This window comes from Passer domesticus, chromosome 11, assembly GCF_036417665.1.
Source record: "Passer domesticus isolate bPasDom1 chromosome 11, bPasDom1.hap1, whole genome shotgun sequence".
NCBI lineage: Eukaryota > Metazoa > Chordata > Aves > Passeriformes > Passeridae > Passer > Passer domesticus.
The window spans coordinates 9,644,725-9,671,320 of record NC_087484.1 but is presented as its reverse complement, the minus strand read 5'-3'; the positions used below and the strand labels follow the sequence as shown (position 1 = coordinate 9,671,320).

General features: G+C 52.4%; 1 protein-coding gene across 2 annotated transcripts; it reads left to right on the top strand.

Annotated features, from left to right (window-relative positions):
- The first annotated feature begins 1,808 nt into the window (after positions 1-1,808).
- MASP1 (MBL associated serine protease 1) lies at positions 1,809-25,121 on the top strand. Of its 2 annotated transcripts, XM_064385615.1 has the most exons (11): positions 1,878-2,086; positions 4,141-4,366; positions 11,050-11,227; positions 11,872-12,003; positions 12,458-12,654; positions 12,947-13,094; positions 13,582-13,700; positions 14,561-14,639; positions 18,878-19,015; positions 19,997-20,071; positions 22,558-25,121. In XM_064385615.1, the coding sequence occupies exons 1-11, from the start codon at positions 2,082-2,084 to the stop codon at positions 23,451-23,453; spliced, it is 2,193 nt and encodes a 730-aa protein (XP_064241685.1). In that variant the 5' UTR covers positions 1,878-2,081; the 3' UTR covers positions 23,454-25,121. The 2 variants fall into 2 exon arrangements, with proteins under 2 accessions (XP_064241686.1, XP_064241685.1); XM_064385616.1 differs by lacking the exons at positions 18,878-19,015; positions 19,997-20,071; positions 22,558-25,121 and adding an exon at positions 16,222-16,764 and having other exon boundaries at positions 1,809-2,086.
- Positions 25,122-26,596: the final 1,475 nt, after the last annotated feature.

The window sequence follows — 26,596 nt, the reverse complement described above, 5'->3', positions numbered from 1 at the left end:
CTTGGGCATCCTCTCCTGCCTCCCAGAGCCTACACAGTCAGCATGGATGCTCTAAGCCCATGCTGCATCCACCAGCATGGTCCAAAAACCTGCAGAGCTTCTGTTACCACTTTACACTTCCCAGTCCAGCCTTCAAGTGTAAACACTGACTTGGACCCAAGGTGATCTGTCTTGAAAGAAGTATCAGCAGGCAAAGAAAATCTCACTTCAGAATTAATATTGCCCCTGAATTAGAGCAGCCATTCCCAAAAGCTATAGAAGACTGCCGTGATGGAAAAATTAATGCATAAAGGACCCACCCTGCAGAAGAGGCAGGGAAAAAATAGATCACAGTTTATTCAGGGCTCAGACAGGACCACACTTGCCTGCAAAAATAAATCCTTGCATTTGACACATTGCTTACATATTAATTAGTTTGATCAGCTTGCCTGAGTGTGTTAGCATGAGTGAGAGCTTGTGTCTGTTTAGTGATAAGCTGTTAAAACTTCCCAAATAGAGCTAGAAATTATGGCAGACTGAGATCTTCCCTTTACTCAAGTCTTTCTCCTGTTTTTCTAATGCTTTTCCACCCATATTTTTCTATTTTCTTTCACTGTGTCTCTTAGGTACCATTTCTTTCTCAGTGCAGAACCAGAGACTCACAGGAATGAGAGAAGCAGCTTCTCTACAGGAAACCAAGGAACCATAACCCTCCAAAATACAAAGACAAGAAATGGGAAAAGAAAATTTTACTTTTTTCACTCTATCCCCTTCCCTTCCAGCTTCTCTAGGACTGCTGGAGGGGCAAAGCCTGTGCAGGGGCTGGAGGTACCATCGCCCCTTTAACTGCAGTGCCACAGCCTGACATCAGCGAGCTGTGGAGCCCGGGAGGGCTGGGAGCCGCTGCTCCAGGAGTGGTGCCAGCACATCCCTGTTTCCCTGCCTCTTCCCGGCTCTTGTTTTTGTGTGCCTTTCAACATGCCGCACGTGTATCCGTGCCTGCCAGTGGATATCTGCGGGGTTTACATTAACCAGCTCAAGATGAACTTGGTAAACAGCTATTAAAGTTTTGCTCCTGATGCGTCCAAGGAGATTTCTGAATGAGGGAGTCGCTTGCATCCTTTGACGTCCTACGTGCTGTTCCCTTATTTGCAGCCCAGATAGATCTTCTTCCCACTTAGCTATGCAGACAGGGGAGTTTGGGTTGGTTTGTGCCTGGCACAGGGAGGGGAGATCAATCTCCCGTGGCTGAGCGGGGAGTGTTCGTGTTTTTACCTGTTTCCTGAACAGGAGGGAGTCAGGCTCAGAACACTGAAACTTTAGTGTTTAAAGTTTTCACTCCTGAGCAGAGTCCACTTCTAAAGCTGCTCTTTTGCCCTGGGACAAAATACTGAATCTGGCAGTTCCTCGGTTTTACAGGAGGATGCAAATTAGGGCTTGATTTTATTCAGACTGTCACAACTCCAAAGTTTCTTGGAAGCCAGATCCCCATCCCAAACGCTGCTCGGCACTAAGCAGAGATGCTGAAAGCAATTCCCGAGAGCCGATCCCAGCGGCAGCACCACCACTAAAGCTATTTATCCCCGCGCAGGACTTTTTTTTTTATTCACACATTCCTGCCTTCTGTTTTTGCTGGAGCCTCAGACCCTATTGAGAGGCAAATTTTAGCCATCTGGCAAAGCAGGCTGTGAGGGGGAAGGAAAAAAAAGAGAGAGAGAAAACACAATGTGCATGGGCACACACACATACACAAAACTCTGGAGATTAGGGAAGACAAAAACTCCGCTGAATGCTGGAGCGCAGGGCAGCCCCGCGGCGGAGAGGAGGGAGAGGCGGGCGGGGAGGAGGGCTGGGATGCGGGCAGGTCTGCCTGCCTGCCTGCCTGGATGTGGGGAACGGCTGCAGGCACGGGAAGGCGTGACCTGCATGGAAAATGCCAGACAGCTCCAGACGCGCACTCACATAGGCGCACACACGCTCGCAAATCTCCGCGCGGAGATAAGGCGGACAGCGGAGCGTCGGGAAAGAGGCGAAGCCGGGCCCCGCAGGAGAGCCATCGACCCTGCGCACCAAACCCGCCGGGAAACGCTGCCAGCAGCACGATGAGGTGAGTACCCGGCACGGGCTGGGCTCCCGCACCCCGCGGGGCAGCGGGGCTCGTCCTGCTCGGGGAGGTTTCGCGGTGATGAGCGCGGCTCCGGCTCCTCATCCCCGAGCGAACACGGCAACGCTTCGTGCCGCAGCCCAGCCTGCACGCCGGCACCCCGGCACAGGCAAAGGGACATCCCGGCACAGGCAAAGGGACATCCCGGCACAGGCAAAGGGACATCCCGGCACAAGCAAAGGGACATCCCGGCACAGGCAAAGGGACATCCCGGCACAGCCAAAGGGACATCCCGGCACAGCCAAAGGGACATCCCGGCTCTGCAGCGGCCGAGGGGAGTGGGACCTGCTGCGCGGGCTTCAGGTTTCTGTGCACACCGCGGTCATCTGTCGCCTTCCCATGAGGTTAAGGCTTTGCTGTCACGAGGAAGAAGTTTGATGCTGTTCTGCCTCCCCTGTTTGGGGGAAAGCAAACAGCCTGTTGAAATGGAGGGGGTGATGCCCTTTACACCAGCTCAGCGTCCAGCCCCGTGCATGTACTCTGACCAGAGGAGTAACAGTTTTTCCCTTCGCACATTTTTGTGGTTTCAGAACAGCTGTCAGAAAAGGGCATGTTCAACCTCACTCTGCTTGAAAGAAAAATCAATCCAAATTTCTCAGCTCCCATTTACTTTTCTTTGTGAAGAAGAGCTGAGAAAAGTGATGGCACTACACAAATGAACCCTAGAGATGTACTGCCCTGGCTTTGAAAGAACACAGACAGGTTAAAAATAATCCACTAATGCAGCTTCAATTTCCTCACCAGCATACCTAAATCAAGCCTTGATTTTGAAACCAGGTGTACATGTGAGTAGTTCCAATGTCTGTTGTACATACCTACAAGCCTTTGCCAGGCCTCAGTGCCTATTTTAGAAATTTTAATGTCTAATGGCTCTTATTTCCTGCATGTTTCTTTTCCTTTGTATGCTCCACTATGTGTAAAGAGCCTGAGGTCTGCTCCTCTTTCTGGGTCCTATGCACTAGCACAGGCTTTTGTGTTCACACCTCCAGCACGGGTGGTGTTCTCTCCTTGTGCAGAGGAATACTCAGCTCATGCTCCTTTCGTGTCAAATGAAGCTCGAGGCTGGTGTGAAGTCAGCTGGGGCACCACAGATTTACCTGTTCTCTCTGCCCTCCTCTGGGATAAATAAGTTGGTAACAACTTGGGACAAACTCTTCAGACTGAGATTTTTTAAAAGATGGGTTTGATGTCAAAATATCTTTATGAATCTCAGCCTCTGTGTGGAGGAAGAGAAGAGAGAAGAGAAGAGAAGAGAAGAGAAGAGAAGAGAAGAGAAGAGAAGAGAAGAGAAGAGAAGAGAAGAGAAGAGAAGAGAAGAGAAGAGAAGAGAAGAGAAGAGAAGAGAAGAGAAGAGAAGAGAAGAGAAGAGAAGAGAAGAGAAGAGAAGAGAAGAGAAGAGAAGAGAAGAGAAGAGAAGAGAAGAGAAGAGAAAACATGCAGGGTTGCAAAGCTGAGGCCTGGTTGCATCTTTGCCCAGCTGCAAAGATGTGTGCTATTTACTGAGAGTTAATGATCCCAATTTGGCAGGATGAGGCTCAGCAGTAATAGTGATAATAATAATAATAATGATACTTAGCAGTTATTGCCATGATGCTTTCACTAAATCGATTTAGAAAGCATCATTATTTCATTAAGCATGCTTATGTTTATTCTTCCATTAAATGAAGATTTGCCCACCAGAGCTCCATCAGTTAACGGATGTGTTTCCAATAGCTGCTGCTCCCAGAAGCATGGGAGACACTGAGCTCCTGATGGCACTTCAGGCTGGCTGGGAGCTGTGGAGGTGCCTTTGCATCACTTGCAGCACCTGTGGCACCCACAGGGTCTTTCCCCTCATGGGAGCCTCATGCAGATCCCACCTGCACCTCCCAGGGGCTGCTCATGATTCCATGGTGCTGCACCTCCTCTTTCACAATCCACTGGGGAAAAGAGATGAGCCTTCCACAGCTGTTGTCACTGCCAGAGTTTCATTTCATCCCCTCACATGTGTGTTGCAGGTACCCCCTGGCCTGGCCCTTCTGTGCCTTGCTGCTCTGCGTGGCAGATGCCGTGGAGCTGACCGACATGTTCGGGGAGATCCAGTCCCCCAACTTCCCCGACTCCTATCCCAGTGACTCGGAAATGACATGGAACATCTCTGTGCCTGATGGATTTAAAATCAAGCTGTACTTCATGCATTTTGACTTGGAGTCATCCTACCTCTGTGAATACGACTACGTGAAGGTGAGCTGTGACATCTCAGGGCAGATGCTGGGATAGACAGCAGAGCTGCTTGGCCAGCTGGGAAAGGGTAGTGCTGGAAAAGCTGGGAACAAGACAGTTTTCCCCATTTTATTTGGCTCAGGAGTTGTCAGTCCAGTGGATCACAGGGAGAACACAGGTAAGCTGGCAACATCCGCTGGACCAACAGTGAGTGGGACAGCAGAGTCAGAGCTTACCCAGGGAAAAACAAATTTCTGAAAGGATTTGGGCACCTAATTCTTACTGCACCCAGTGGGATTTTCACACCTATGGGCTGATAAAACACCTGTGGCTAAACACCAGTTTGTGCCACTCTGATGCCAGCAAGGAGAACCCCTGAGCTGGGCACACTTTGTCAGGCCATGGCTGTGGGTGCCTCTTGCATCCAGCCTGGATCCCTGGCCACACCTTGCAGACTCCTGGGACAACCTGTCCAGCCCCATGAGAAGAAAAAGGGAAAGGTTAGACCTGAGCTTGAGGCTGCTATGGAGGTTTCCAGGGAGCTGTCATGGCCAAAACCTGCAATTATTTCAGTCTGCTTCTCTGCTGGATGATAACCCACCCAAAAACTGTGGTGGCCACACACTGCAGTGCCTCAGAGCAGCCTTGCCCTTACACCACAGGTTTCTCCAAGCAGGGCTCTCCTTCACATCCAGGACAAGGGTGGCTCTCCACATCTTTGAAAATGTTCCAGTGTGCTGCTTCTGGCAGATCAGCAGTAGCAAGCGGGTGCTTTCTAGGTTGCCTGGCTGAACACACCTTACATCATCACCCAGGACAAGCTCCACCCTGCTGCTTCACACGGAGGCAGGTGGAGCTGGCTCCCAGGTCTGGAACTACACAACTTTGCCCTGGTGCTAGTTGCCAGATAATTGAAATTATTGTTTTATTCTTGCCCTAAGAAAACAAAGCAAACATTTGTGTGTTTTTTCCTCTAGGATCTGTTGCTCCTTGCTTTAATTTCCCCTTTGTGCTGGCACTCACCCTGCTACTAACAGCTCTCATTGAGGTTTGATTAGCTCTTTCTGCTTCTCCTGGATCTTCTCCAAGCACAAGGGCCCAGGGACATATATAGAGATATATTGCTTTAAAACCCCAGTAAGCTCAAGGAACAGATTTCTTGGAAACTTTCCCCATTCCAAGCTTTACCCCTCCTCCTGCCCTTCACCCCCTGCTCTTTTTTCCTTTTTCATAAGGCTCCTGTTATTTGGCCGTGGTGCCAAGTTGGCACCACAGCTCTCCCTGCCTCTGGATTTCCATAAGAAGGAGGTATTTTTCACAGGGATTTCAATCTCAGCTGTGTAAATTTGCTCGGGGCTGTAACTCAGCTTGCAAAGCCTCCACCACAGAATTACATTTGGAAAGTGATGAAAATGGATGGATTACAGGAGATCCAGAGGTTACTCTGCTGGGTAAGGGTGCAATCTTGATGCTACTAAACCAGTGGCTTAGAAAACATTAAGGAGAGCAGTGAATGACTCCGTGGCTGTTTTCCTCCTTGGGTTTGTGTGTCCAGCTCTGTCTCCACCAATGCAAGCTGTAAAACCAGCATCAATCAGCCCCCTCTTTGACAGAGGCCACAGTGCATGGCTATGGAATATAACTATAGACCTAGCACATACAGGTGCTACTCTGCAATATTCTGCTGGTGACAGTGAGGAAGCTCAGAAACACAGGCAGAGCTCTGTGTTCCATGGTGCTCAATGGGTTCCCCATCTATGAACTTGTACCACTGCTTTCTGAGCTCATGGGTAACTTTACTCTCTGCAGCACCACATGCCAGAGAGTTGGACAGGTTAAATGTATGATTATGTGCCTCTGAGTGTGTGAAGAAACACCTTCTTGTTTGTTCAGGGTCTTCATCACCTTGACTGCCATAAGAAGGGGGTCAAAAAGGGACTGAGCAGGTGGGGACTCAGTTCAGGACAGGTAAAAAGCCCCTCTGCCCTGGGCTTTGCTTCCTTCACTCCCTGGCTGCCCACACACCCAAGCTCTTAAGCAATGTAGAAGCTCATCCCAAGTGGCACCTCAGGGTGATCTGAGCTGTAAACCCACACAGACCTCTGCCTTCGGGGTGGTCTGCAGAAGGGAACAGTTTCCAGAGCTCTGAAACAATGGCTAATTAAAACAATAGCTGTTTATTTATATATATGCACATGCACGCGTGCTCGTGTATATATATGTAAAAAATGAACGTGGCTCCTAAAGAAATGCTCACAGCATGGGAGGCTTGTTTGTGCAAATGGGCATGGCAGAGAAGGGGAGTTGCACTTCAGTAAGGAAGTGAGCCAGCAGGAATGGGAGGAACAGCCATCCCCAAAATACCTGGAGAAGCCCCCCATGCAGGTAGAAAATTCCAGTCACATGCTGGAGAGCCTGGCTCCGAGCCTCAGCACACTGGATACAGCCTCTCCTCAGGTTTTGGGTGGCTGCTGTCAGCCTCCTGCCAGGTGCATGTGGACAGGGATGGAGCAGCCACCCACCCTCTTCCTGCTCCTCCCTTTGCTGTGCTGCTCAGCAGGCTCTGCCCAGCTCATCACCAGCCACAGGGAACCACTCTGGGGGTTCCTCATTTGCAGAGGTTTCACCATGGTTTGCAAGCCTGCAGCACTGGCCCAGGGCACCCAAAAAGCCACAGCCCTGACTAGAAGATCAGGTTAAATGACTTGAACAGTGTCACTGAGGAGCACAGTGACAGGGAAATGGGCAATGAGATTCTGGCTTCTAAGGGACCATCATGAGTAAATCCCCAAGCTTATTATAGAGATCTGAGCCTGGGGAGCTGTCAATGAGGTTTTGCACATTGCTCAGTCAAGCCCTGGAATGAAATCAGCCCCCAAGAGCTTGGCAGCCAGCTCCTTGATCGGAATGAAGATGGGGGACACCCCGTCAATGACTGATGAGGCACTGGTGGGGCACATGCAGGACCAGGGAACAGGCTTGGCTTTTCATTCAGGGCAGTGCATGCCCAGCCTGGCGCTGCAAGAAGGGTGCACAGCACCCATGTACACCTTTCTCTATTCAAATGAAGGAGAAAAAGCACAAATTAAGGTTTGGCATGAACTGGGGGTTCAGGAGGAGAGCATCCTCTTTGGTCCTGTCAGCCAGCCCCAGCCAGGGGGTCATTCATTCCCTGGGAGTGCAGGGTCCCAAAAGGAGCACTTTGAACCCCAGGAGGAGCTGGGAGTAGGGAGAGCCCAGGGCTTTGCTGCTTCTGTTTCCCATCCTGATGGTTCTCTGCAGAGGTGTCTGGTGGCTCTGGCCATTCCCCTGGGAACAGTGCAGGGGGAGGAGAAACACCAGGCATGGGAGCACGTCATCAGCTCTTACAGGAGCGCAGCATCCTGCCTGGATCTCTTTTCACCCCCAGCCCCTCCAGGGAACAAATCTTGCCCAGAAACAGGGCACGTGGGTGCAGCTGCCATGCAGGAGGGGATGGTCTCTGGAGCCAAGCCAAATCCACAGCACAGGAAACCAGCTATCCTCCTTCGTCACCCATAGCAGGGCTGCCACCTTTGTTCCCGTGGAAATTCAGGGCAATTTCACGTTTGCAGCATATGAAAGGACCCTAGATGTATCTTGGGGAGAAGATCTCCAGGAGACTTAGATGGAGGCTTTTGCAGGGGCCGTCCCTGCTTCGTTCCCAGCAGTCAGTAGCAGCAGCATTGTGGAAAAAAAGCCCTGTTGCTCTGGGTGTTGCCTTCTTGCCACACTCTGCGGGGCCGCTCGGCGGGGGCCGCTTCATGCCCTGCCCTGGCTCCGAGCATCTCCTCCCCATGTCATGTTCCCAGTGTCTTCAGCCCAGCACTGCGATTTCTCTGCCTAATGAGCCATTTATATATATTACAAGTGGTATGTTTGGCCTTCATCAGTCCAATTAGTGCATTCCTGGAGGGCTGGAGGGGGGGCTGGTGGCGGCTGTGTTTCCGTGTTGCCGACTGCCTGCTCCTCTCCAGCAGCAGACACCAAACTGCCCGGCCAAATTCCCCTCGGTGCTTCTGGCATTTCATTAACCCCCTGGCTGCAGGAGGCACCTCCAGAGAGAGCATGAGTGCTCCCAGGCATCCCCAACAGCCCATGCCCTGGGACAGCACTTTTTTCCTGCCAGCCAGGGCATCCCAATTCCTTCACCCAAGAGGGGAATCACTGTGGGGCAGAGAGGGACCCCACAGCTTGGGACACCCATTAGCCACAACACCAGCCAAAATGCAAAGGGATAGAGCCACAGCCAAAGAGGGACCCCAGTCTGCCTCCATCCAGAAGGGCAGAAGCCTTAATGAGAGACTGAGGATGCAAGAAAAAACAGGGAAGACAGCAGGAGGCATTGGCAATGGTAAATTTAATGCACAAGGGTGTCGCTGTATTTTATTTTTCAAAGGAAGATTCTTTCAGCGTATTTTTATAGGGAATTTCTCTGTGGCAATTGATATTTCCCTCAGGGACACATCTTCTCTAGTGAAAACGTCGACATCGTGACCCGAGAGGGAGAAACTCCAAACAAACAACCAGGATTTAATTACCAGCCTGCTCGCTGGATGTAAATGATCTACAAAAAAGTATACAGTCCCCAGCAGAAGCAGCAAATATTAACCAGGGATGATGACCTCTCTGTTTAGTTTACTGCTGAAGGGCTGCCTCTGCTCCCTGTGGCTCGGGGCATGGGACCCGTCTCAGATAAGGGGCTGTGATACCTCCAGTGAGGAGAGCACAGCCCTCCCGGGGCCCATCCTGCTGCTCCAGGGCTGTATCCAGGGATGCTGGGGGCAGTGCTGGGGCTGGCCCCACGGCTGGAGCATCCTCGAGCAGAGGCACAGGGCACTGGGAAGATTTTTCCAGCGCTTTGGGAATGCTGTGCTGCAGGTCCTGCACTCCCTGGGGCTGAAGGCAAGGAATGGGAGCCCACACGGTGGCTCTTGAGTCCTGGCAGAGGTGACAGCCACCAGCCCCACACAGAGCAGCTGGCTGGAAATTCCTCCTTCCCACAGATTTCCTTAAGAAAAAGCATTTTCTGTGGAAGAGGCTGTGTTCCACGTGCTGGAACAGCCTGTGCATCAGGGCTGAAATGCCTTTTTCCTTTGCTTCTGGTGATGGCACTCCTGTTTTTCAGTCTGAAACACTATTTCATTTCAAAACAATCTTTCAGATTTAAAAGCAATTCTAAAGCACCACAGTATATTTCAAAGGGATTGAAACCAGATGGAGCCCAAATTAGTTGTTTTCTTTTTTTGCCCCAGAATGCTGTTACAAAAAAAAAAAAAATTCAATTGGGTTTTTGTCCCCAAAGCAGGGTGCGTGTTTTTTTTCGAAATTCCCAAAATTTATCATCGGAAAGTGTCTCTCTTTTCTGGCCAGCTCCAGCTTGTATGAGAGGATGGAAAATATCTGGAGGCAATGTCAAGGCATGCTGAGTTGCCATTTCCATGTTGGCTTTCCCTGGTGTGAACGAGTTTCCTCCTGTTTGTTCAGCTCTGGGAAATTTCCCTTTCAGCCCCAGACCCTCCCCAGCAGGCACATCCTGGGGGTCTCTCGGTGACAGGGACGGAATCAGAGAAGGGTCTCTTCTTGCTGAGGCCAAGCAAGCCAGGGACAGCATTCCAACACCTCTGGACCCCATGGGCCCCCGAGCAGATGACTGTTTTCCCCAGGCATGTGCTGGGGGGCCGTGGACTTCATCACAGCCTCAACAGCAGTGGCTTGGCTCGAGCAGTGGTGGCTGCCTGGTGGTGTTCATCACATTCCTCTGCCGAGGCTTATTCATATTCAAATCCCTGGGGGAAAGCAGGCAGGGTGCTGGGAACTGCCTGGGAGAGGTCGTGGTTGAGACAGGGCTTGGGGATGGGGTGTGTAGGAGAAGGAGGTGGATCAATGCTGGAGAAAATGGCAAGGAAAAAGGAAAGAAGAGGGTTTCCAGGGAAAACTGAAGGGCTTTCTGCAGGGATTACAGTGCTTTAAGGCACAGATATGGCTGTGTTTTAAAGGGATGCACTGAACATGCTGATATGACAACAGGGCACCCTGGCTCATCATTCCCCTTCCTCAGCCCTCTGGGTGCATGGTCAGAGTCCCAGCAGTGCCTGGAACCACAGCTCTGGAGCCAGACAGAGAGCCTGGGTGGGAGGGACAGAGCCAAGCTTGTCCAGGGCAGCCCAAGGGACAGGAATTACAGCTGCTGCTTTGAGCTGATGCAAAACCAATAGGCAGGGACTCCTCCAGACCCCTCACACAGATGCTTGCTGTCTGGATCAGTGTTTGAGCCGTGGGAAGAGGTGAGGGGAAGCTTACAGCTACCACCAACTCTGAGTGGGAATGACACAGCCCAGGGCTGATTTTCACATCCCTTCTTCTGCACTGCCGCCCCATGACCTCATCCCATGTCCTAAATGGGCTCCCACCCTGCATCCTCCCCTTACACCCCCCAGCTCCTCCCCACACCCTGGATGCCACCTGCTCTTGGCGTGTGCCTCAGAGGCTCCTCCAGGCAGAGCAGGCAGACCTGAGTCCCTGTGCCCCTTGGAGACTCTGGTGAGTGCTGGCAGGGGACAGCCTGGGCGAGCACAGGCAGAGGTGTGAGCTCCTGGACAGAGAGGGTGATTCCAGTCCCAGCCTGACCTCCCCAGGGAACACACAGCAGGCTCTCCAGGCTCACCCCTTCTTTCTGCTAACAGATTGAAACTGAGGACCAGGAGCTGGCAACCTTCTGTGGCAGGGAGACAACGGACACAGAGCAGGCTCCAGGACAGCAAGTGATCCTGTCCCCAGGGCCCTACATGGGGCTCACCTTCAGGTCTGACTTCTCCAACGAGGAACGCTTCACTGGCTTTGATGCCCATTACACGGCTGTGGGTAAGCAGCATTGAGCCTGCAGGGCCAGCTTGCTAGGCTAGGGAACCAGGTTTGCAGGGATCACATCTCAGGTCAGCCTTGGGTTCCCTGGCAAGAGCAGAACTCGTGTGCAGCCCTTGGGCTGTGTGGGATTCACTGGGTGCTCGTGTGGCCCACTGTTGGGAACTCTCCATGTGTGGAGACGCGAGGCTTGACTCTATGTTTTCAAAAGGCTGATTTATTATATTATGATATATGTTATATTAAAATACTACATTAAAACTATACTAAAAGAACAGAGAGAAAAGAATGATCTGAAGGCTACAAAGAACAGGAATAGAATAGAATGCATAACAAAATCTTGTGACTCTCAGAGTCCGATGCATCTGCATCTGTGATTGGCTCTTAATTAAAAACAACTAACATGCACCAATCACAGATGCACCTGTTGCATTCCACAGCAGCAGATAGTTATTGTTTACATTTCTTTCCTGAGGCCCTTAGCTTCTCAGGAGGGAAAAATCCTAGCAAAGGATTTTTCATAAAATATCATGACTACAACCCATGGGATAATGGATTTTTCAGTGTAGTGACAAATGTCCCCACAAAGAGTGACATGTGGAGAGCTTCAGGGTGACCTCCCTTCCTTGTTAACTCCATTCTAGATGTGGATGAGTGCCAGGAGAAGAGCGATGAGGAGCTGGCTTGTGACCACTACTGCCACAACTACATTGGCGGGTACTACTGCTCCTGCAGGTTTGGCTACATCCTCCACTCCGACAACAGGACCTGCAAAGGTACCACAGGCACAGCCCAGGCACAGGCATGGGCACACAGAGGGTCCCTGGGTAGGCATCACACCTTCCAAGCACAAGCAAAACAGCCCTTTTTTTGCTGCCAGGAGGGATGAGGTGCTTCTTCCCCTACAAACCAGTAGCCTGGAACTTCTTGTCCCAGGAGCTGTGCTCCTCAGATAAGCTCTATAGATCTCCTCAAGTCAGAAAAATGAAAAGCTTTAGTTCCTGTTCTGAATCTGCATCATGTGGATTAGCTGGGACTAGCTCTCAGCCCAGGGCTTCTGTGCCATGGGCATATTTGGAAGTTGGTTGTGTGAGATTCCCCTTGCATGGACACATATTTGGGATCCATGGATCCACCCAACAGACCCCACACCACTGGGAGTATTCCTGAGTATGGGCAGGGCTGGGACATGACTGTCAGGGCCCTGATGGAGCCACGACTGTGTTTCAGTGGAGTGCAGTGACAACCTCTACACCCAGAGGAGCGGGGTGATCACCAGCGCCGACTTCCCCAGCCCCTACCCCAAGAGCTCGGACTGCCTGTACCGCATCGAGCTGGAGGAGGGTTTCTTCATCACCCTGAATTTTGAGGACAGCTTTGATGTGGAAGACCACCCCGAGGTGACCTGTCCATATGACCACATCAAGGTGAGCTGGGCTCTGCACTCTCCTCTCGTGCTCACATTTTGTGTCCCCAGTGCTCTGGTGATGGGATCAGAATCACCCAGTCTAAACAGGGCTGATAGAATCAGCAGGACCCTTGTGCTCTGTTCACCCCGTGTCTCTTACCACATCTGCTTGTGACCCTTCCAGCCAACAGTGGCCCTCTTTCTGTTCACATCCCCCCAGCACATGGTGCTTAAGCCCCACTCCAGCCCCATCCATTGGGCTCAGTGATCAAAGAGCCCCTTCAAATCACCCACTCGTGTTTGCCTGGCAGATCAAAGCAGGCCAAAAGGAGTTTGGACCTTTCTGTGGAGAGAAGTCCCCAGGACGCATTGAAACCCAAACCAACAGCGTGCAGATCCGCTTCCACAGCGACAACTCCGGAGAGAACAGGGGCTGGAAGCTGTCATACACAGCAATTGGTAACTCCTGCTGCTTTCCTGTTTGCTGAGCTTGAGAATGGGAAGGTCTGTATAAAGGTGGACAGCATGAATTTGGTAGTCCATGATCCTGTCTCCAGAAAGGATCTGTTCCAAAAATCACAATAGGAGAGGCATAAAATAGCACGGAGCCCTCCCTCCTAAGGATTCTTTCTTTCCCTACAACAACTGGGCTCTGAAACAAGACCATATTGCAGAGCAGAGCAATTTTGGGCAGGATAATTGCACAAGCTACTGTTATTAGCTCCCAGATTTGTAATGCTCAAAGACAGAGAATTACAGACTGAAGGAAATACATGGGGCTTCCATGCCTTCTAACAGAGCCTGGCTGAGCCATGCCAGTGTAGACTAAGGGTAAAAGCAGGGCAGAGATGCTCAAATTCTGCTGCATGGGCTGGGTGGAAGAGCTGGGACTTTACATCTGCTCCATTTATTCCTCTGTTTAGCCTCATTTGCTTTCCATTCAAAGGAAACCCATGCCCACTGGTGCAACCACCAATCAATGGGAAAATTGAGCCTTCTCAAGCCAAGTACACCTTCAAAGACCAGGTTGTCATCAGCTGCAACACTGGATACAAAGTGCTGAAGGTATGGGCTGACAACATGGAGCTGGGAGTGTGGGTAGGAAGAAAAGGATACTTCCTCTCCAAACCATTGCATCTCTGGGAGAGTGAACACAATCACACATCATCCTCATCTCCTTCCCAGGGGCAAGGAAAACACCTGCTCTGAGAGCCAACACCTTTCCTTTCCAAAGATGCAGAGGGAAAGAGGAGATAGCACTTCCCTGAGCCACCTTCTCAGCATCCCTCCAGAGCCAGCAACCTCATAGAATGTCAGGCCTGGCACCCCTGCCAGAAAAAAAGTCATCAAAAACTCTGAGGCAGCTGCCAGGGCTCTGCCTGCCCCCCACCTGAGTGGGCACTGCCTCAGCAGCCCTGCAGAGGCCAGCCTCCACTGCCTGGGAGGTCCTTGGGGACCAGGGGACAGCTTTAGTGAGTCAAGGGGGGCAGGACTTTTGGCAGGCTCTCTCTGGGAAACAGCTGAGAACCACAGAGGGCATGGCTGACTCATGGGGTGGCTGTCTTCCTTCCAAGCCAGTAGCCCACTTTGACTTCCAGCATGGACTTGGGTATTTCTCTGATCTCCTCCCAGTCCCATCCTTCATGCAGAGCTGCCTCCTTACTCATTTCATCATTTACAACAGGAATAAGTGACTCCAGTTCTCTGGCTTTCAGTGTGCCACAGAGTTGCTGGCAGCAAGAAAACTCCTCAAGTTTTTCATTACGATTTTATTGCAATTTTTAACTTAAAAGGTCCTCTTCCAGGGGACACTAGCTATAACCTGACTAAATCACCAAGAAATTCCCTTTTTATTGAGAGATTTATTTCTTTGCCTTGAACACTGATAGGTTGGTTTTTTTTTTTTGTTGGTACCTTCTGCACAGGATAATGTGGAAAGTGACTCCTTCCAGATCGAGTGTCTGAAGGATGGCACATGGAGTAACAAGATCCCTATCTGCAAAAGTAAGGACACCCTTCCCTACCCTGCCAATGTCCTTTTCCTGCTAAAATCATTTCATGCTAATGGGAGCTGCCCTGCCAGAGTGGAGTTCCTTACTCAGAGACACAAACCCAGCCAGAGAGGCTACGTAACCCTGCAAAGCTCTTCTGGCTTGTTCTTGGATAACTTAACGGGGCTCAGGCCAAATGCCACAAGCAGGAGATTGGTGCTTTCATTTACATTACTCATATAACTTGGTTTGTGAGCCACTTTGCTGCCTCCCTGTCAAGGAAAGAGCAAGCCTGGCTCTTGAGAACTGGCTCAGGTAAGCCTGGGACAATGTGAGATAATCTAGTTCCTGGTCCAAATTTCCTTCCAAATGGAGACTATTAAAATGCAGGGCATTAGAGAGGTCCCAGGTACTAAACAGAGCACTGCTCAGGTAAGTGAGAGGGGAGAGAAAAATGTCCAAATATTTACAAACCTTAAAATGGGAGAAAAGGAGAGAAGAAAAGAAATGCCATTTGAAAGGACAGGTGATAATTTGAATCATCTCTTGTTTCATCTAACCCAGCTCTTCTCTCAGCTCAGGTGTGAGATATGTACCTGATCACACCTTTTCCTTTTCCCCAAAACCTCTCAGAGCTCAGGGAGGCTCTCACTGCTGCTCAGGGCTGTAAGGCTGGCCCAGAGAGGAGAAAAGCAGCAAACATGGTGAGAGATTGTCCCAGGTCCTTCCAGGAGGGGCAAGGGGGGGATGCTTTCTAGGGGGCTTGGGGTCCAGGTTCTTCTGATCTGGGCAGACTCTTCTAATAATTGTGCATCTTGCCTTGGAAGAAAGAGTATTTCTGGAGTTCTAATTCATGTTTTCTCAGGCCAAATGGAAATTGGGAGGCTCTCAGACCACTAAATAGATTAATAACTGAAAGGGCTCCTTAAAAGCTGTGGGGTGAGTGATGCCTCTGCCCTACTGAGGAACTCCCCACTCCTGCACTCTCACTACCACAAATTCCCAGTGATTTTATCCAGCTTGAAGAATGATTGGAGAAAATTTTGCATTGTCTGAAACTTAGAACAAAAACTAGGTAAATATTTTTAACACCAAAAATTATTAATTTTTTGAGAAAATTGAAATTATGACCTGCATTGTTCCAGCTGGGCTGGAACTAATCCCTTCTTGTGTAATATGACTCACTCCAGTAAATTTCTAAGACCTCTTTGGAAAGCCAAGAAGCCCCTAAATGGGCAAAGACTCCCACCTCCCTGGGATGTCTGTGCGAGGCAGGGCACAAACAATGCAGAAAATAGAAAACTTCTCAGCAAAGTGGATAAAATCCAGCTCCATAGCCTGGAGAGGCTAAACAGAAACCTGTGACAGCTTCTCCCAGCCACTGCCCCCAGGTTGCCCTGGCTGAGCAGAGTGAGGGGGTCCCCAGCAGGGCCGTGGCTCCGCTGGCATCCACGGCACCCTGGCACAGCTCACTGGGAGCTCATTAACGATTTCTGGTGTTTTGGGGGCTGGGTTTCCTGCATGTCTCTCTCTGCTCATCTACTAATTGGGCTTTCTCTCTCTGCTCTCCTCCTTCCCCTGTGCTTTCGGTGCAGCTGCAGATAGAGCCGACAACCAGACAGAGGGAAGAGCCGGCTCGGAGCAAGTGGCCGCGTGAGGCTGGCACCAGCCGTGCCCCCGACGGGCAGCCTGCCTCCATGCCCCTCTGATCTGTCCAGTGCCCAGGGCAGGTTCCCTTTCCACTGGCCTGGCTGCCAAATCCATCTCTGTGGCTTGTCTAACCGGCATGGCACTCTTAACCCCCACGCCTGGTGCTTTCTTAACTGCGTCTCGAGAAGGGTGGAGGAAATGGGTGTCGAGCCCCCCTTTCCCACTGACACACTGCCCCAGGGGGAGGGGGCCCGCCTGGCCCCAGCACCGCTGCCTGGGCACCACGTGCTGCTGCTGCTGCTGGCTCCCAGCATTTCTGCATCCCTCCCTCTCCACTCGGACTCCTGGGCCGCCCTGCTCCCCTCCAAGGCAGCCGTGCAAGGACGGTGGTACGGCCACTCACTTGGGGGGTTGGTGGGTTGGATTCAGTCTCCTCTGTCCTTCCTCACTGGCCCAGCGTTGCAAATAAGAAACACTCCTTCCCCTCCTCTCTCCGAGAGTCCTGGTGCCTTTCAGACCCTCTGGACAAGGAGGCTGGAGGATGGGTTGGCATCCCCAGCCCTTTTCTGCAGGCACCGAGCCCTGGCGCCAAGACAGGGGGATGGATGTTCCTGCACTTCCCCTTTGGTCCCTTGGCAGAGGTGAGGACAGACTGGCCTCAGGCTGACTGCAGCTGAAGGAGGTCAGAGCCTGGTATCTGGCCCCATTCACACCCTCAGGAACCATGGGCACACACGCTGGGCTCCCTGGGGCGTTGGAGGCTCCACTAGGAGGATGCTGGGATGTGCTCCAGAGGCTGGGAGAGGAGGAGGAGGAGGAGGAGGAGGAGGAGGTGTGTGTTTGGGACATCAGTCCACTTCTGATCCTACAAAGACAGAGATGTTAAATGGCCCCTTTCCTGAGGCAAAACCCTAGAAAAGCTCACAGAAGGAATGCCCTCCCCTCACCCTTCCAGCACAGCCTGGGACACTGGTGCAGCAACACCTCTCTGCAGGAGCCCATTCTCCAGGGATCAGGCCTGCCCAGGTCTGAGGGGCACACAGGGATGAGATGGGCTGTGCAGGCCAGTGAATGCTGCCCTGCAGCCATGAACAATCCCAGAGCAGAGATGGTCAGGAAGTCCCCTGACATTCATTCCTTCTTTCCTGCAAGGAAACAGGTACCCTGAGTCTCCACCCAGCCTGTCTGCCCCTACACATTTATCCCATCACTAGACATACAGTCAAGGGGACCCTGATGAATTGTGAGATACAGTATTTTGCCATAAATCAGGCTTTTTTCACCCAAGGAATTAGGCAATCCTGAGTGGCACACATCCCTGGTTCCAGCTATTATGTCTAGTGAATTGTCTCTTTGTTAACCTGGATCAGTCAGGACTGCTGTCCAGCTTCCCTTCACATCCTGGAGCACATGGGAACCAACAGACCTCACATCATCCCTGATCCACAGGACCTGCTTACTGCAAACTCACTGTTTCCCTACTCAACCCCTCACCCTAAGCATAGCAGAACGCAGCTGCACAGCCCTGCATTTCCTGCAGGATAAGACCCTGGTTCCTGCCTTTCACTGGGGCAGATCACCCAGGGTGGGGTAGGGGAAGGCTGCACAGCACCACCTGAATGTGCTGTGGACTTCCCACGTGGGAGGGAGGCTCAGCACCAAGGAGGTGACTCCTGGGTTTGGCAGATGAACCTTCCCACAGCCTGGGGTCCTCCCTGGAGTGTTTGGCACAAACCTAATATGGGGACAAGCCGTGGGGAGAGGCTGGGCAGAGCACTCAGGGATCATGGGGAGAAAGGGAACCATGGATAGGCCAGGGGGAAGGGCAATGCTACCCCAAAATTCTCCCTCCATCCCACCCTGAGTCAACACCAGGGACTGGTAAAGCAGAGCCAACCCTGCTGATGTCTTGGGGATGGAGCAGGTTTGGCCTCACCCCTGCCTGCAGACCAGCCAAGCCACACTCAATGTCCTTCATCTCCTGCTGTCACAGGACAGCCAGGACCAAGGGCTGCTCCACCTGATCTGTAAATGCTCATCAGCACTGTTTGGTGAGCAAGACCAGAGCAGGAAGGACAGGGCTGTGCTCTCAGCAGAGCCTTGTGCATGAGGAGCATCCCTGCTGCACAGCTGGTGAATCACTGCCTGCCTCTCCCTGCACCCTTCTACAATGCAAAGACACACTCTGGGACCATCTCACAACAGACCTCACCTGCCAGGACAGGCTTCTTCCCCTCCCACTGGTGCAGCAGAGAGATCTTGATCCCTCATGGAGGGGCTCCCAGGCCTGAGGTCTCCACCAGTGTTGAGAGCTGGTCACACAGCCTGTGGGTGGGCCACGCTGCTGGTGTTCCATGGTGGCACTCACGTGCTCTGTCTGTGCAGGGTGGCCATGGGAGGGTTTCACAGAGCCAGGCTGCCCTGCCAGGACAGGGCCTCCTGCAGTGCCATAGAGAAAAGGGACACAGCATCACACAGGCCCTTGGTCTGCCCCACGAGACCACCATCCCATGCCAGAGCCCAGCACCACCTGCCTGCTGGCTGGCTGAGCCCCCCAAGACACAGCACAGGGCTCAACCCCCCTTCTGTGTTGGCTTTCAGTTGCTGACTGCAAAGCGCCGCCGGAGCTGGAGCACGGCTTTGTCACCTTCTCCACCAGGAACAACCTGACCACCTACCAAGCGGCCATCCAGTACCACTGCCAGCACCCCTACTACCACATGGCCCCCAACAGCACCGGTGAGCAGGGGCCAGGCCACGTCCCCACGGCACAGCGAGGGTGGGCACATGGGATGCAGCTGGGGGAGCTTGGCATGGCAGCTCCGGGGTGTTCTGCAAACAGCAGGCTGTGGATGTAGCCTACACATACCAAACCCTGCGTCTGCCCTGCCTGACTGGACAAATCCTGCTCCACAACGAGGTAGGATGGAGTTGGCCCTGCCGGCTGCTTTGCCTGAGTGTTTCACAGCCTCGGCAGAGCAGTGTGGGTGTTTGTTTTGCATTCTGCCTTCTTACCCTGCCATCTGCTCCCTGCAGTCTACAAAATTTTCTGTGTCTCTGTGGAAGGAGCTGCTGCTGGAGAGAGCACCAGGTCCAGCAGCTTCTGGAAGGGCTCTGCAAGGCTTCTCATCCCAAGTGTTCAGCACAGACAAAGCTGAACAGATAGCGGTGGGATCATATCAGACTGAGTTTTTCCTGCCATCCACCTTGATCTACAACCACAGAAAAAACATAAGTTGGTTTATCAAGCATCACAGTTCTCTGTACCCTCCAGACCCAGTTCTGGACAGTAGAAAGGGTGCATACACAGCCCAGCCTTTCTCCCTTCTCCTCCCTCAGCAAGCAAAGCCAAAAGAATTCCTCACATTCTTGTCTTCCTTCTTTTATCTCCCTGCATATGGTCCCAGCATCACATATGAATTAGAAGAATGGGCATTGGCAGCATTTTTACATGGAGGCAGCTGCCAGCAGAGGCTGAGGCTATAGCACAGCTCTCCAGACAGCTCCAGGCAATGAAACCAAGGATGGAGATATGTCCCTGCATGGGGGCAGGGCTACCATGGCCCCCCAGAACAGAGCAAGGAGGGCATTAAAAGGGAGATCACTTCTTGCTTGAAAAAGGGTTCAAAGGGCCCTGACAGCTGGGCAAGGTCTCCTCACTGGAAAGGACAATCCCTCGTGCCAGGAACAGAGCCCAGCTAATACTTTGCTCTCTTGCAGCCACCTACACGTGCGACGCCTCGGGGCAGTGGAGGAGTGAGGAGCTGGGGACCAAGCTGCCATCCTGCAGACCAGGTACTGTGCTGGGCTGGCTTCACCACAGCCTGGGGGCAGAGCAGGGACACGCAGGGAGGGGATGCTGCCCTGCAGGAACCCTGCTCCTGGTGACAGTGCCAGCTATACATACCCAAGTGCCACAATGCATGGCCAGGAGGGTGGTGGGCACAGAGGCTCCCTGCCACCCCAGCAGGCCCAGATGGTCAGGGTGCAGTGGTGGCACTGGGGTCACAGCCATCCCAGCTGTCAGGGCTCCCCAGGCTCCCCACTCCAGCACAGAAGGAAACCAGCAGCTCACTGCCCATGTTCAGCTGCCAGCATCCCTGGAGATGGTTTTAGCCAAGAGCAGAGCATTACCTGGCTGTCAGCTCCTGTTGGCAGTGTGTACACATCCAGTAGCAATTATCACCTCTTCAAGCCTTCCAGAAGAAAAAAACCAAGCTGTTTTACAGGGAAGGAAAAGTCCCAAGTCTTTGAGCAGTGGCAGAAATGTTTGCAGCCAGCAAGTTTCCAGGCCAGACACCTGCTCAGGATTAAACAAAAGTCTCTGGGAGCTTCTGGCCATAGCCAAGCATGGGGCCAGGCTGGCTGGCACGTCAGGGGCCTGGAGGCAGCTTGGGGATGGATTGTAGCGGGATGTGCAGGGATGGCTCTCCAGAGAGGTGCAGGGATCCGGCTGCCGTGCAGCATCTGCAGCTGCAACCACCCTGGGGTTCAGACACTGGCCCAGCCCCGTGGAGGGTATCTGCCCTCCAGCCACGCTGAGACACTGCAAGGCTAGAGGAAGGACTCCTAAGATTCCCTGCATCCCACAAAACTCCAAGACCAGGGCTGTGGCTGCTCTTGTTGTGGCAGCTGCTCTCTGCATCTCTGCTTGATGTTTCAGCCTGAACTAATTTGAGCTGGGAGCATACGGGGACAGCTTTGGGGCCATAGCTGCTTTCATGGGCCACTTCCAGGCCTTGTGATTAGTGACAGGAGTCAGAGAGACTTCAGGAAAATGGAAAATCCCACAGAGAGGGTGATGCTCTCCTGAGATCGGCATCTGCCGGCAGCAGCTGGCCAGCTGCTCTTCAGATCTTCCCGTGTCTCACGCACCTCCCCGTCAACAGGAACCTCTCTTCCAGGAACCTCTGCTCCATGCCTGCCTCTGCCATTAGTGGGAGCATTTGCAGCCTGGTCAGCATTTTGGATATGTAATTTAATAGAATAAATATTTGGCTGGATGCACTTCCTCTAGCAGCATCTCCCTGGGACAGCCATCGGCTTCGGTGCAGCAGAGCAGCTGGGCTGGGACACAGGAATTCTTTTCCTGAGCGTGTTTTTTATTCCTTCCAGCGCTGGGAATGACAGGGGTGTGGAGCACATGCAGAGACACATTCACCATGTTCCCTCCCTGCTCGAGTTACATTTTTCCTAGAGACAGACCCCAGCCTCAACAAATCCACAGTAGCAGCTTCCAGTGCTCCTGCCCTGGTTCCAAGACTGATTCTTGCCCTGAGCCCACCACCCTGAGGGGTCAGAGCCTCTGTTTGTGAGGCTTTGCACCCTCCCCTCACAGCACAGGTGGCATTGAGGCAGAGTTCCAGCATTTCCATGGAGGATCTAGGGGTTTTTTGCAGACTGAGAGGTATGAGACCAGCACCTGAGTTGCTGTGATTCAGGACTCTTTCATATATAGGACAAGGCCAAATAGGCTCCCACAACCTCCCAGTGACATGAGCATTCCCAAGCCACCTGAGAGTCCTGTTCCACAGTGCTGCCACAGGCAGGAATCAGCACCCCCACCACCAGCCACATCCCAAGGCTTAAATTCTCTAGGGACAGGATTGTCCCTCTCCACCCTGTGCAACCTGTCAGAGCCAGCTTCAGCATCCTGATTCCCTCATCTTCCTAACACTGTGCTTAAATAAAGCTTCTGGAAGCAAACAGGCACCATGTCAGGGCTCTTCAAGCTTTAATTCAGGGTCTGTTGAAGAGCTGAGCAGAGAGCTTCTGGTTTGGCTGCCAGAATTGTGGCTGATGAGACGCAGGAGTAAAGCCCATGGTGCTAGGCAACATCCCATGGCTAAGCCTTCTCCAGCCACAGCAGCTCCAGGAGGGCAAATGCCATGGCTGTGAGAACACAGACCTCGTGACAGGTCTCAGAGTGAGGGGTGAGACTGGGTTGATGTCAAGCTCTAGTCCTCCCACCATCATTCCCCTGGGTCTCTTGGCACACTGAGCAGGAGCCAGGCAAGTGCCTGAAAGGTCTGGGAAGGGCTGGGTGAGCTCACAGGTCACAGTGAGGCTGTAAGATTACTCTTTTGGCCTTTCTGCTTCTGAAGTGGTGTGAATCTAGCCAAATCCCTCCAGAAAATGAACATGGGGAAAAAAAAAAACCAACAGAAACAAAAAGGACAAAAGAGAATATTTGGTTTGAAGATAACCAGCCACACAGCCCTTTTAATTTGTTCCCTAGATAAATAAGGTGGAAGTAACTGTCCTGTCCCTTCTGTCCCCAGTGTGTGGCCGGCCGGCTCGTCCTCTGCCTGGCATCATCAAGCGCATCATCGGCGGGCGGAACGCGGAGCCCGGCTTCTTCCCCTGGCAGGCCCTGATTGTGGTGGAGGACATGTCCCGGGTGCCCAACGACAAATGGTTCGGCAGCGGGGCCCTGCTCTCAGAGTCCTGGGTGCTGACGGCCGCCCACGTGCTCCGGTCCCAGCGGCGGGACAAGACCGTCATCCCCGTCTCCAAGGAGCACGTCACCGTCTATCTGGCCCTTCACGACGTGAGGAACAAGATGGAAGCTGTCAACAGGACAGTGGAGAGGATCATCCTCCATGAGGAGTTTGACATCCAGAACTACAACCACGACATCGCGCTGGTGAAGCTGAAGGAAAAGGTGACCATGGGGAAGTACGTCATGCCTGTCTGCCTGCCCCAGTTTGAGCACGAGCTGGAGGGGCCTCACCCCAACACGCTGGGGCTGGTGGCTGGCTGGGGGATCTCCAACCCCAACATCACGGTGGACGAGATCATCAGCTCAGGCATGAGGACCCTGTCTGACATCCTGCAGTACGTCAAACTGCCCGTGGTGCTGCACGCCGAGTGCAAGACCAGCTACGAGTCGCGCTCAGGCAACTACAGCGTGACCGAGAACATGTTCTGCGCCGGCTACTACGAGGGGGGGAAGGACACTTGTTTGGGAGACAGCGGGGGAGCCTTCGTCATCCAGGACCCAGGAACGCGCAGGTGGGTGGCCCAAGGGCTGGTCTCATGGGGTGGCCCGGAGGAGTGCGGCAGCAAGCAGGTGTACGGTGTGTACACCAAGGTCTCAAACTACGTGGACTGGGTGGAGCAGAAAACAGGCTCCTCGGAGAGATGGACATTTCTGGACCCAGAGCTGGAGAGATGAGTGACTAAGCAGCCTGCTGCCACCGCGGCTCCCTTTCTTCTTGTTGTTATTGTTTAATGTGCTCCAGACTCGGGTCTTTCGCAAGCAATAGCCACGATACTCCGCGCATGCCAAGCCCCTGCCAGGTCATTTGTTTCGCTTGGTCCCGCATCCCTTCGCTTGCATTCTTAGGAAATGCTTGCTAGGGAGCTGGAAGGAGGGGGCGAAGGACAAGATCTCAGCTGGTGTCCTCTGCATGTGCTGCCCATCTGCAAACCTCACCCACACTCCAGGGAACTTTCCGCCAAGCCTGGAAAAAGGCACAGCAATTGAGGCAGCGTTTCCCTGACACCAAAGCTTTGTGCTGTGTACAGCGAATTGTCCCCACCCCCAGGACTCTCTGGCCAGATCCCTCTGTCAGAAGATGCAACTACAGAATTTCAGAGCCTATGGACAGTGCAGGTAACCCATGTGGGCAGGCCTGCACCTCACAGGTTCCCCACGCTGGTGAAGCCTTTTTCTGTGCAAGGAGTAGTGAGAGGGTCCTGGGAGTTTGCCATTATTTTTATATGCAAATAAGCATCCTTTCCTGGTAGCATCTCAGGTGACGTCCACCTGGCCCCAAAGATGTGAGGATACATCCACATTTAGCCCTAAACTTCAGCCATGGCTGCCAAGACAGCACCAGCCCAAATGGGATACCTGTATCCCACCTCTGTGGGATGAGTACCCCACAGAGAACATAAGGACACAGAGCAGGGTTTATACTCAGCATCACCCTGACCTCCAGCCACAAAAATTTCTCCAGTCTTCTATCACTTGAAGCCCTCTCCAGTCCCACCCCAAGATTAGTTCTGTGGTTTCCAGCCACAGCAGACCTCACAAGGAAAGTGTTTTCCATTACAAGACAGCTTCACATCAGCTGTATCTAAACGATACTTATTTTCAGCAGAATCATTTCATATAAAACACCCTTTCTTGGCTTTCATTTCTTTCTCAGAGGCCTGGTTAGTCCTGCACGACAGTTTATTCATTCTTGCAAGAACCTAGTCCCTTTTCACTACTTTTGAGGCCATTGATTTAGCTGATTTACAGGTTACCAGTGGTGTTCAGTGTTTGTTCATGGCACTTGTGGCCTATTGCAGGTGTCCAAGTCCTTCTAGACTGACTCAAACCCACCTAACACACCAGAAGTATTCATATCCCCCCAGCTTCCCTCCATGGCCCATGCAGACAAGTCCCAACAAGGAACAAGGTCAGGTGAGCTGTCCTTCCTTCAGCAGGACCTTCTCCTTCATTTGCCAGCATAGCTGTAAGCAACATGCAAAAACTGCCTGCTGTGCTCTCTGCGTGCCTGTAGCCTCCTTCAGGCCTCTCTTTCTCCTCCTCCTGCTTTGGTTTTTCCATGAAAGGAAGAAGCCAACAGTGGATGAGACACTGACATTTTGCTATCATCCAAAAAGCCATTTGTAGAACTTGTAGAGGAGCAGAAGGCCTAAGGAAGGTTGAACTTGCAGATACACTATGAACTGTACTCTTGGCTATGTCATGTAACTGCAAGGTATTTTTTAATATATATGTATTTCTTTTTTTTATATATATTACATTCTGTAAAATACCTGATGTCAGGTAAGGATGGTTCTCTTAGTCTTCGTCCTGAGAACAAAATAAAACTTTTATATGTACTGAGCTTGTGCCCTGTGGCTTTTATTCCCAGAGGAACATGGTTGGGGCTGGTTGCTGATGTCTGCCATGCATGCCTGCACTCCCAGGAGAATCTTCACACCATCCCTCACTCTGACAGCTGCTCAGCCTTGGCCTGTACAGCTTCTTGGGCAGAGACAGACCCTGAGCAGCCCCTGAATACAAATCACAAAAGAAGGGCGACAGAGGAGATCCTGCCTTCAATTATTTATAGCCTTAGCACATCACTGGAGATGGGGGTAGTGGCAGGAGCAGAGGGCAGCAACCTGTTTGCTGAGAATAGCAATTAAGTCTGAGTTCAATTGACATGAGGAAAAAAAAAATGAGGTGACTTTTGCTTTAAAAAGTGCGAAAAATCAGCCTATTCCCACTAGTCGTTGGACTGAGAGAGCAGAGGACCTGCAGTGAGCTCAGATGTGAGCTGAGGCAGGGACAAAACTCTGCCGGACATCTCTGCATCAGAGACTGTGAGAATCTCCACTCTGGAGAGAGCTTAAAATAATGGGGGCTGTTTCCTCCCATGTGCCTGTATCCAGGGCTGGGATCTGGGTTATTGATCCCTATTTTCCTATGGCACAGAACAGAAAAACAGCACCAGGCTCCTCTGTGTTGATGACAGGGAGGAGGGCGGTGGGTCTGGCTGGCTCATGGGTCTGCTAACCCTTCCAGAGACATCACGGGAGTAAAGGAGAGGAGAGAGAAGAAGCAAAATAAAAGCCTGGTCCCCTGAGCATTAAACCATCATCTGCAGGATCTGAGCCTAGACAGCCCTGGGGCACATGATAAAATATTGCTGCCCTTTAACAGATCACTGGCGAGCACAGACTCTCCCCCGCCTCCCGTCAATAGCTTTGCCGAGAAATCCCGGACCCGGCGCAGCCCTCGCCCCCCGCTCACGGAGCTGCCGAGTGCCAGCCCCGGGTGACCCACGGGCACCGCGGTGGCTGCAGCAGCGGCTGGGAACGGGCAGCCGAGGAGAAAAGTGAGAACAACAATGGGCTTTGCATTTCTGGCACCTCGCAACCTGCCAGAGTGGTGAGAGCTTCTCTCCAGGGAGACGGGCGTGGAGACAGCTATTTATCAGTCTGGCTGTGGTGAAAAGCCAGCAAAACATCCCTGGGTGAAGTTTTGCTGTCCCTGGCTGCGAGTGAGATGAGAGCTGGCTGTAGCAGAGCCCAGTCTCAAACAGACTGGGGGGACACACAGGACCTGCACAGAACCCCCAGAGAGAGCATCCTTCTTCCTTCATCCCCTGGGATGGGCTCGCTGCTCCCGTGACAGATGGGGGCCTGGCCAGGCCAGGAGTTCTTGCTCTGAACCCCAAAAGTGCCAGGAGCCACAGAAAGCAGAATGTTGAAGGCAGTTTGCTAAGAAACTAGTAACAGGCACAACTGCGTGTTGGAAAGGGGTATCCTGGAAAGGACCCCAAAAATGAGGCCATGGCTGAGAAGCTCATGCAT

Bases quoted from the DNA above. Each gene is read 5' to 3' on its own strand.
- MASP1 (XM_064385615.1), top strand. The intron at 11,228-11,871 runs GTAAGCAGCATT...ACTCCATTCTAG, and splicing joins TGCCCATTACACGGCTGTGG to ATGTGGATGAGTGCCAGGAG. The intron at 20,072-22,557 runs GTACTGTGCTGG...TTCTGTCCCCAG, and splicing joins GCTGCCATCCTGCAGACCAG to TGTGTGGCCGGCCGGCTCGT.